Source organism: Mesocricetus auratus, unplaced genomic scaffold (assembly GCF_017639785.1).
Source record: "Mesocricetus auratus isolate SY011 unplaced genomic scaffold, BCM_Maur_2.0 Super-Scaffold_4256, whole genome shotgun sequence".
Lineage (NCBI taxonomy): Eukaryota > Metazoa > Chordata > Mammalia > Rodentia > Cricetidae > Mesocricetus > Mesocricetus auratus.
In genome coordinates, this window is record NW_024429182.1 from 132,402,657 (window position 1) to 132,413,968 (window position 11,312).

The window sequence follows — 11,312 nt, forward strand, 5'->3', positions numbered from 1 at the left end:
TAGAAAGTTTTCCCCAGGGAAGAGCACATCAATTGATTATTCAATACCAAATGGTAAGCTCTTAAAACCTATGCATACAAGTTGTTGACATTATACAGGCTGAATAGGCTATACTTATGTATGTAGGTGTGTGTGTGTGTGTGTGTGTGTGTGTGTGTGTGTGTGTGTGAACAATTAAGGAAAAAGAGGCCATGGAGGGAGGGAAGGGAGAAATGATATATTAATCTCAAAAAATAAAAGGAATGTTTTTTTAATTTTTTGTTACCAAAAGGAAATGTTTAGGAGTAAGAGAAAGCGCAGTGGGTGAACAAGATGACTAAGGTAACGCCATCTTGTTCTGACTCCATTTTATGTTCACTTAGATAGTTCTCAGCTTCCCACACATTTGAGATTTCCATGACCTTGACCATGGTTCAGACATATTAGTCAAAACAATTAAAATAAACTGAAATAACGAGAAAAGTATAAGTAAAAAATACAGGTTATGTCTAAAATACTTGCTATTCTCTGCCAGGAATGGACGTTTCAAGGTACTCTGACCCTCATCTAACTCAGGTAAATTATGGTCTTTGTGGGTTTTGCTATGTAGTCAATGATGACTGTGAATTTCTGATTCTCCTGCCTCCACCTTTCTGGGTGCTGGGATTACAAGTGTACAGGTGTATACCACTACACATGGTTTATGTGGTGCTGGAGTTTGAATCCTGGGGTTTGGGTATACTAGGTAAGTAAGTCCCCTACCTACTGAGCTACAGTCCCAAGCTGGCAGCATCACTTTCATTCTGTTCTACTCCTACTAAAAACAATATAGTTTACAAAAACTTGCTTAACAGAACACTATTATAAATTCCTTACTATTTAAGTTTAAATTTTCACCATTTTAAAATGAAAGTATTTCCAGACATTGATAATGTTTGGATGGCCAGCATGGCATCCATTCAAGGTGCTGGTTTCCAGGGTGTTGTTTTGTTTTTGTTGTGGTGGTTTTAACCGAGGAAGGGAAACAGATTAGCATTCTGTTTCCGTGTTTCTTTTCTCTTGCTTGGCATTTTGTCCCTCTGAAGCAACTGACACGACTGCTAAGTTGCTCGTGCTGCTAGCATGGGCTGCCCTGTCTAGTTTGCTAGGACTGGGTTCAGCACTCCTAGGATGGCCATGCAAACTTCTTGACCTCAAACAGGAGAATCCTAAAGTCTGGTGGGGTTTCACAGACAGTAAATTCTCCTGTCCAGTCCTGTCAGCGGCAACCGTGAAGGCTGAACGGGAGATCTGAGGAGCCAGGAGAGAACCACTGCGCTCATCTTCAAGCTCATCTTGCACGACTGCTTCTGACACGATGTATGGGATGTCTGTGCTGCGCGAGCGCGTGATCCTTTGAACTTGGCATTTCCATTCTTCTGAGTGGAAGTTCCATGCTTGGTCCATGATTGAACTGTACTCGGCACCCCAGTTAAGTCCCCGGACCAGTTTTCTGCCCTCAGAATAGACGAAGCTTCTGGACTTCATTGTTTTGTAGGCGTTGGGGTCTCCCGGGTAGAAGCGTGTGAGTTTGCTCTCCTGCAGCTGGTGGGAAACGGTGCTTTCCACAGTCAGCTGAGTGCCTGCAACACCCGCGGTGGTCAGATATGGTGCAGCTTCTGCGCTCTTAAGGTCAGCTCGTGGGTCGAGCTCGCCCGCGGAGAAGCCGGGTTCTGGTCCCGGCCTGGGCTCTGCGTTCATGGGACCTTCCAGGGCAAGCCAGCTGCGGCCTGGTGTAGTGGGCGGGCTGGGACCCGGGGTGTGGTGCAAGCTCCCCGGGCAGTCCATGTGAGGCTTTGCATCCTCTTCCTTCACCCGGAAGGAACAGGTTTTTTTCCGGAACGCTGTCCCTGGCGATGGAGAGAGGGCAGGCTCCTCAAACAGAAGCTCCTCGCCATTGAAATGGTAGCGGTACATACTGTAGCCATCTGCACTGTTGATGCTGCTCTGCCTTAGCAGGTAGGTGGCCTCGCATTCTGAGGATGCTCGCGACCGAGCCTGGATCAGATCAGACCTGTCAATGCCTGCCAAATTCTCCAGAGCGCTCACCATCCTGCCAGACAGCTCTTCCAGCTGAGAGAGCCGAAGGTCAACAGTCTGCAGAGACGTCTTCATGAAATTTTCTCTTTCATTGATTTCCTCCAACCTCATTGACATATTTTCAACTCTGGTAAATATAAAGAAATAGGTTTATTAAATTGAGATTAATTCAATACGGAAAATAGTAGAGCTAATGCCGTCACCGTATGAGCCTCTAGGCTTTGATCCCCGGCCTTGCTGAGTCTGTTCGTGCATGTTGCCCACATCAATACAAACCCTCACTCAAACTGTAAGTATTAGGAAGTATCAGTTGATATACAGTGTTTACTGTATGGTAGATATTCTGTTAGTGTGGTGTGTGCTCACTAATAAGTCTTTATTTGGTGCTGGTCTAGGAATACTTAATCCCCATCACTGCCCCATCCGGTAAGCACTGTTACTGTTTTCCCCATTTTACAGGAAGGAAGTTAAGTCACAGAAAGTATAAGTATTAGCAGGGGTCAGAGTTAATAAGTCCAGAGTGTGTGATTTGAGCACACACTGTTTGCTTCCGCCATCATTGCCTCTCACTGCCTTAGGAATGAAGAAATGTACCCCATAGCTGCTGGATGGCAGGCTGCATTGGGTTAGGGAACACAGAGTCTTACTGAGAACACCTGAGGGAGCTCCTGCGAGGACATTTCAGAGAGGATTCATTGAAGGAGAAGACTTGCTGTGGGCAGCACAGTCCCGTCCCTCAGGCTGGGGTCCCCACTAAAAGAAACGAGGAAAAGCTACTGCGGCAGTACACGGATGACCCACGCAGGCATCACCTGTCTCTGCTTCCTGAGCCACCAGATGTGAGTGAGTTCGCACCCCCCTGGCACAAGCCAGCTGCTGTGTCTCCCTGCCATGGTGGGCTGTACCCCGACTGTGAGCTGAAATGAATCCCTCATCTATTAAGTTGCTTCTACAAATACAAGACAACCTCTGTAGCTGCCAGGGACTGGTTCCAGGACCTTCATGGGTGTCAGGACCCTCAGAATCCATTCCATGCTCAAGTCCCTTATAAAACGGCATGCTAACTGCATATAACCTGCACACATCCTCCCACATGCTCTAAGTCATCTCAAAAGTATTTATATTGCAGACGCCTAATGGAAGGTAAACTCTGTGTAAAAAATGTGTTCCATTGTATTATTTAGGCAATAATGACAAGAAAAAGGTTGGCACATGTTCAGTATAAAGGGAGTTTTAAAAATACTTCTTTTAAAATATAATATTTATGTATTATTGTTTGTGGTATGTATACATGTGGTGTGTATGTGTGTGTTTGTGTGTGCCTGTGCCATGCAGCAGGGGAGGGTGAATGTTCCACAGTGCATGTATGGAGGTCAAAGGACAACTTGCAGGATTGGTTCTCTGCTTCTACAAGGTCGGTCTCAGAGATAAAACTTAGCCGGTTGAGCCTGGTAACAAGGACTTTTACCCTCTGAGCTATCGTGCCTGCCTTTAGTGTGTATTTTCAGTCTGAGGTTGTTGTATCCACAGATGCAAAACCCACAGGTCTGGAAGGACAAATGTACTAACAGTTATTCTTGATAGTTTTAGCTATGGCGATCAACAATAAATGGGTCATAACAAAATAAATAGAAAATTTTATTGGAAGTTCAAGGAACTTAAAATTAATTTTAATAAGTAAGTGCAGATTGGCATATCATTTACTTGAAGGACAGTGGGTCATTAAATTGTTTGCATACCAGATTATTGTTTATGTTTAATAATATTCTCTTGGTGAAATTCCACAAGAAAAGATAATGACAAATTATAAATATCTGATGTTAGATAATTTTTTAAAAATCTCCTAATCATCAAGAAACAGCTTATGAAACTGTTAATACTGCTTGGATTGAAACATGTTAGAATAAATCTTGTTTTGTATGTCAATATGTACAATGTGGATAGGCTCATGACATATAACTCTAGGAGGCAATGAAGTATGCCCAGGATTTTGGACTACCTTCTAAAAGCTGAATTTGTTCCAGGGATGAGTTGGGAGTCCTGGCTCCAGGGTGCAGTAATGGCTTGTCCAGGCAGGTTCCTCCCTATGTGATGACAAATACCTTGATGCAATGCCACTGTGCTTTGATTTTTCTCCCAACTTTCTTAAAAGAAAATGTGTGGTTTCTATATTAACTTGGCTTGCAGTGCAGTCTTTGGTGTCCTTGCTACATATCATCATAAACTCCTCTCTGTTCTGCCGACTTTCCTCATACCTACACTGTGAGAGTCTGGCCTTCCTTTTTCTTTTCTTGTCATCTGGGAGGTGCCCGGCGCTCTTCCTTGCCCTACTACCTCTGTTCACGCCGGACATCTGGTGTGCCTCACACAGCTTGCCAATGCATTAGCAAGCTTACCTGTCATTTGCCTAGAGTTGCCTTGGTCAGTGCTACTCTTCTGTCACCCATGTTGACAGGAGCACTCTGCTGTATGACAGGGTCCTGGTGTCAATTCCTAACTCTTTTCTTGGAGAGTGAACTATTTCCATGCCCCTTGGTTAGCTACATCACTTGGGGAGGGAGGGTCTGGCTTCCTGGAAGCTTGCCTCTAAGCAGAACCAAATCCATTGTGGGCAGGCGAGAAGACCTGGCTGCCTGCCTTATGGTGTAGCGCCTCCCTAGCTAGTCCAGTCCTGTGGATTTCTTTGCTCTTGACTTAGGGATGCACAGAAGAATCTCACACTGAAGACTTTCTATTACTTTTGAAGGATACTTGGAATTCACTGTTAAATATGCTCCTTGCTCTCCTCACCCTACTACCTCTAATGGCTCCTTTTGTATTCAAACCGCAATGCCTCTGCAAGAGTCCAGCTTGAAATCCTTCAGCAAACATCACAGGAAAAGATACTGCAGCTGTGCACACATTTAAATAGAAATAAACGACTATAAATAGAGACAGGCATCTTTCCTCTGACATCTTCTGAAATTATCTGCCCCTCTATATTAACCAATTCAGAGTGCAATTCTCCAACCACTCATACATGAAAAAAGACCCTCAAAGCCATTGTTTTTTGTTCTCCTTGTTCTCTGTTTACCTCTCTAACCCTCCTGTCCCACTGCATTGACTCTGGTCCTGGCCTATGGGAGGGATCCCATTTTAGTCTCTTGCATCTCCCTTCTCTAAGTACTTTCTGAAGCTGAGGAAGAAATTTTTTTGTAACCCAACAAAGGCCAAGAGAAACTGTCAGATGTTTGGTTGGAACCTGTAAACTGTTACCAGTTGGATAAAGTCAATTTTTAATCATTGTTCCAGATTGAAGGAGGTTGACCTCAGGTGGGGCTCTTTTTGTTTATTTTTTGCCTTTTCTCCTCATGCTGAAATTTCATAGTATGTATACAAAAAGAAGAGGGAATGGGATGAGTTCATTTACTTTTGAAATGATTAATGAAGCTAAAAAATTATGGATGTTTTAGTTACTTTTCTATTGCTGTGATAAAATATCATGTCCAAGGCAACTCAAAAAGAAAGCGTGTGATTTGGCGTATAGTTTCAGAGGGTTAGAGACCTTGATGGGGGAGCAAAGGAACAGATAAGAGATCATACTTTATTCACAACCAAGAGGCAAAGAGAGAACTGACTGGGAATAGCATGGGTTTTTGAAACCTCAAAGACCACCCCCAGTGACACACATCCTCCATCAAGGCCACACCTCCTAATCCTTCCCAAACAGTCCCACCAGCTGGGGATCAAGTACTCTGATAAATGAGCCTATGGGAGTCAGTCTCATTCCAAGCACACATTTCACTCCCTAACCCCTGTAATGAGATATCCACCTCGCCCACACCTGTAACACTGACCACATCCACTTGAGTGTGGTCACAGGTTCGTGTTGGGGAAGTCTTATGCCAATAAAGCACTGTCTGGCCAATAGGGAATCTAGATAGGAGGGACTAGGAGTCCAGGAGGATTCTGGGAAGGAGAAACACAGAGAGTTCGAGATGTAACCGTCATGGGGTAGGAAGCCCGGAAACTTCTCTGGTAAGAGACATACTTAGATTAACAATTATGGGGTAATTACTTAAGTCAGAGCTAGCCAGTAAGAAACAAGCAAGGCCAACAGCTTCATAATTAATACAGTGTCTTGTGTGTTTATTTGGGGACTACAACTCGGCAGAGCCCAGGTGACTGGCGGGTGATAAACCAAAGCGGCTAGCAAAGAAAAAGCTTCTCTTAACAGGTTCGGACATGACAGAGGGCAGGACTAGATCAGGGGCCTCTGACTCCAGCACCTTCTCTGGCTTCTGGTCCTGTCACAGAGGACAGCCTGGATGGACCCTTGGAAATGGAACCTGTGGCAGTCACCTGCTTCTTGTATAAGTGCATTCTCCCCAAATAAACTTCGCTTAACTTGTACTGAGTCTAGTGAATCTTGATCCCCAAGCAATAGACCCCAATAGGCTTGTGGACATACTTCATACAAAATGCATTTAGTTCAACTTTAAATGTCTTCATACTCTTTTATAGCCTCGACAGTTTCAAGGTCCAAAGCCTCTTCTGAGACACAAAGCAATATAGAGCAAGTTATACACCTCCAACATACAATGGCATAAATATACAGTACCATTCCAGGAGGAAGGGATGGGGAACTACTGAGGGATACTGGACTAAAGCAAGACCAAAACCCAGCAGGGCAAACTTCAACTCCTATAGCTCCATATCTGATGTCAAAGGGCTTAGATGGCCCCCCACCCCCACTCCAAGCTTTGTGCCTGCAACACACTTCTCTCTCTTGGAACAGTTCTACTCCCTGTTTGCAGCTCTCCTTGGCAGGTCTTCATGGCTCTGGCCTCTCCAGCATCCTGGTGTCTCTAACACAATCCAGGCTTCACTGTCACAGCTCCATGCAATGGTCTCTCGGTGCCTCCATGCACAGACTCCCTCTACCACAACATGGTCTCAGTGGTTTACCTTAACCCTAGATAGAAAATTCGAGTATCTCTCCTAATTCTAAAGCAAGAACCACACGGTGACACTGTCAAATTTGACTATTAGCTTGGGATGAATACAGGCACCCCTGAATAATATTTGTACCAGCTTTGGTTTGTTGCTTTTTAGGAGCAACAAATTCCTTAGGCAATTTCTTTCCACAAGTTGGAAGTTTAGCTGTGTGAGGTCTTACCCTGAGGGCACCCTTCCTTCTATTTCATTTCTAACCATACTGATCTTGAATCTTTTTTCTGTCAGCACAAGCCTTAGCTACACATTAAATTTCCTGGTATTACTCCTCCTCCTCTTCTTTTAATGTACATTTGTATTTATTTTTGTCCCACTTGCCTTTTTTATTATAGATTTGATTAAGAGTGATTACTGATAGCTGTATGACAGAGTCAATATTAATCCTGAATCCCTTCTGCCAAGGAAATTAGCCCATTACTTTTCAACTTAGCCTCAAATTTTTGGGATAAGGGTAGAAATCAGCCGAAGTCATTGCCAAAATACCACAGAAATGGTCTCTAGCCCAGTGTTCTTTTCTGAAACCTCTTGAACTGGGTCTCCATAGTCTGTCTAGCTGTCAACACTATTGCCTTCCAAGTTCCTACAAGGAAGGCCCATTATACTATACCTTTATAGTCCAGTGTCCCAAAGTCTTCTGCATTCCTCCAAAAAACATGGTCGGGTTACAGCAATTGTCCACTCTCTGGTTCCAACTTCTGTCTTAGTTACTTTTCTATTGCTGTGATAAAACACCATGACCAAAGTAATTTATGAAGCAAAGCGTTTAATTTGGCTTATGGTTTCAGAGAGTTAGAGTCCATGATGGTAGAATGAAGGAACATCTGAGAGCTTACATCCTGATTGACAGCCACAAGACATAGAGTGCACACACTAGGAATCTCATCAACTTTTTTGAAATCTCAAAACCCATCCCCAGTGATACACCTCCTCTAACAAGGACACACCTCACAACCCTTCCTAAATAGGTCTACGAACTGGGGACCAATCATTCAAATAATGAGCCTATGGGAGTCAGTTTCATTCCAAGCATCACAATGAACTATCTTCCTTTCTAGTCATGCTTTGGGACTTCTTACTAATCTTGGCATTTGCACAGAGTGATTCCACATGGTAATGAAATACCTAGGATTTACTTGACCTTTCTCTTTCTCTCTCTCTCTCTCTCTCTCTCTCTCTCTCTCTCTCTCTCTCTCTCTCTCTCTCTCCTCCCTCCCTCCATCTTTTCCTCCCTCCCTCCCTTCCTTCCTTCTCTCCTTTCTTTTTTCGAGATAGTTTCTCTGTATCCTTGATTGTCCTGGAACTCACTCTTTAGACCAGGATGGCCTTGAACTCACAGAGAGCTTGCTGTCTCTGCCTCCCAAGAGCTGAAATTGGAGATGTGTGCCACCACTACCCAGCCTACTTTATATCTTTCAATGTGCTTAGTTGCTGACATGAGAAACCTCTATTCTTTATTATAGAGGCTTATAATGAAAGATGATTAATTAGTAAATACATAGGCAACCATGTTATTTACAAATAAGAGTAGTTCTATTTCTTTCTTTTCAAGAAACATTCAAGCCATTTATTTTTATGGTCTTATTGAAGGGGCCATGATTCTCAATATATCACTGGATAGTCATGGTTAGGTAACTGTGCTTCCATGTTCCAATTTTAGGAAGCAAGCAATTAGTATTTCATCATGTAGCTACAGTTTTTGGAAATTCAAGTCATCAAATTGAAGAAAGTTCCTAGTTTCCTAAGAGGACTTCAATTTTAAAATTATTTTTATTTTTTAAAATTGTGTGTAAACATGCATGTTTGTTTCACCCATGTGTGAACATGTATAGGCTAGAGGCTGAAGTCAAGTGTTTTCCTCTATTTCTCTTGACCTTTTTGTTATTTAAAATCATGTGTATGTGTGTCTATATGTGTTTATGTGTGTGTAGGGAGGAGGGGTTGTACATAAGTGTTGTGCCTATGGTAGCCACAGGCAATGGATACCTTGTAGTTGGGAATATAAGCAGTTGTGAGCCATCCATTGTGGGTTCTGGAAACAAAATTTAGGTTCTCTTTAAGAGAAATGTATGCTCTTAATGGCTGAGCCATCTCTTAGCCCCTCCATTTTATTTTTATTTTTTGAATAGATCCTATTTAACCTGGAGCTCACTGTTTCAGCTAGACTGGCTGGCGAAGCCCCCTGGATCTGCTTGCCTCTGTGCTCCCAGAACCCCCAACACTGGGGTTCTTGGCACATATCTCACCACTGGGCTTGTATGTGGCTTCTGGTTGTCTTAACTCAAATCCTCAAGTGTGTGGACCAAGTGGTCTTACACTCTGAGCCATCTTCCCAGCCCTACTTCTTTCTTTTTTACTTTCTGTTGTGAATGAACATTTTTTTGTCAAGTATTCCAATTGAAATAAGCATGTGACATTATGTTCTTCTAAATTTTTAGTATTGTAGATCATAATAGTTGCAATTTTTGGCCTAGCCTTATCCCTAGATAACCTACTATTTCATTTACTATTAAAAAGACATATGATCCATTCTTTCATCTCAATCTCATAAATAAAAAAATGCTAATTGCTAGGAATAGCCTTCTCCTTGCCTGCTGTGTCTTATTTGTTTATTTGTGCTTTTGTTTGTTTGTTTGTTTGAGACAGGGTCTTACCCTGGAGCCCTATAACTCTCACCTACCCTCTCAGTCTTCCAAATGTCACTACACCCAGCAACCTCCAAAATTTTCTTTTACTCCAGTCCAAAAGATAACACAGATATATACAATTATGGTGCGCTTTGCTTAAAAACAGTAGCAGCTTCCACTCAGGATAAACAGACTTTGATGGATACAAGGGGTATGCTAAGGTCTCCTGTAACTCCACTGGTCACCATCCCATAATATGGACAACAAACACTTCATGGTGTTTCAAGTAAAATGTTACGTGCTCAGCAGATCTGACCTCCTCTAGTGATTTCTGTCCCATCCCTAAGGTCAGACCTCTTCAGAATGCCCCCATCCTTCCTTCCTGGCTTATCCTGTTCTTCGTCCCCAAATTTGCTCAAGTCTTCTTCACAAGCATCATCAAAATGGACAAACAAAACAAAAGACCTCTAAGAACTTTAAGACTCCAAATACCTAAGCCTTTGATACCAGCCTTAAAAAAGGAACTATTCTTAGAATGGCAGTACTTCTAGTGTGTACCTAAGAACCAAACGAGCGACAACTGTGTGTGATACCTGGGACCTCCAATGCTACATAGAAAAGCAAATGTTACCTGACTTCAGACATTAATTAGACTGACTAGATTGTGTTACTTACTAAATGGCTTTTACAGTTTTTCAAATATTTTGTGAAATGTGCCAGTATTCCATTCAGATATTTCCAAGAACTTGACCAAGTCACTCACAACCGTCTTTCTAGGATGACTGGTACTCCAAGCTCAAGGGCAGGCCTTTTGTGATGCAGTATACTTTAGAATGCCCCTAACCCTGATTCCTTATCCATCTTCTTGCTATGTCCCTCCAGAGTGAGCGCCTGGTTTCTGTGACCACTTCAGCAGGTTGTGGGTCACAGAAAGAAGCTCTGGGTTCTGATTCACACATCACAACAGCATTCACTTACAACACAGGGCACTTATGAATACCCCCACAAAGGGTTTTGGGCCATTTTTCTAACTGTCAAACATGGTACTTTTTAACTAGCAGTGCAACAGAAAATTCCTGAGGACTAGCCTCCACCTTCTTTTACATGAAAGGCCTTTTACACAAATGAAATCTATAAACTTCCTGGGTCCCCACATGCATCATGCCCTTGTCTTTGAATAGAGTTCCCCCCTTTTAAATTTAAATTAGAAACAAGTTTCTTTTACATGTCAATCCAGTTCCCTCTCCCTCCCCACCTGCCTCCCCTGCCCCCCACCAATCCCCTACCCCATCCCTTTCTGCTCCCCAGGGAGGGTGAGGCCTTTCATGGGGGATCTTCAAAATCTATCACATCATTTGGAGCAGGACCTAGGCCCTCCCCTGTGTGTCTAGGCTGAGAGAGTATCCCTCAATGTGGAATGGGCTCCCAAAGTCCGTTCATGTACTAGGGATAAATACTGATCCACTACTAGAGGCCCCATAGTTTAGCCAGACCTCCAAACTGACATCCAGGGGGTCTGGAACAGTCCTATGCTGATTTCCTAGCTGTCAGTCTGGAGTCCATGAGCTCCACCTTGTTCAGGTCAGCTGTTTCTGTGGGTCTCTCCAGCCTGGTCTTGACCTCTTTGCTCATCAC

The 11,312-nt window shown here is 43.2% G+C and overlaps 1 protein-coding gene across 1 annotated transcript; it reads right to left on the reverse strand.

Moving 5' to 3' along the window:
* Positions 1-234: 234 nt before the first annotated feature.
* LOC121133809 (transient receptor potential cation channel subfamily M member 1-like) lies at positions 235-2,238 on the reverse strand. Its single transcript, XM_040730900.1, has one exon. It carries the CDS (start codon positions 2,173-2,175, stop codon positions 1,009-1,011), a length of 1,167 nt encoding a protein of 388 aa, XP_040586834.1. The 5' UTR covers positions 2,176-2,238; the 3' UTR covers positions 235-1,008.
* Positions 2,239-11,312: the final 9,074 nt, after the last annotated feature.

Bases quoted from the DNA above. Each gene is read 5' to 3' on its own strand.
- LOC121133809 (XM_040730900.1), bottom strand. From the start codon at position 2,175: ATGTCAATGAGGTTGGAGGAAATCAATGAAAGAGAAAATTTCATGAAG.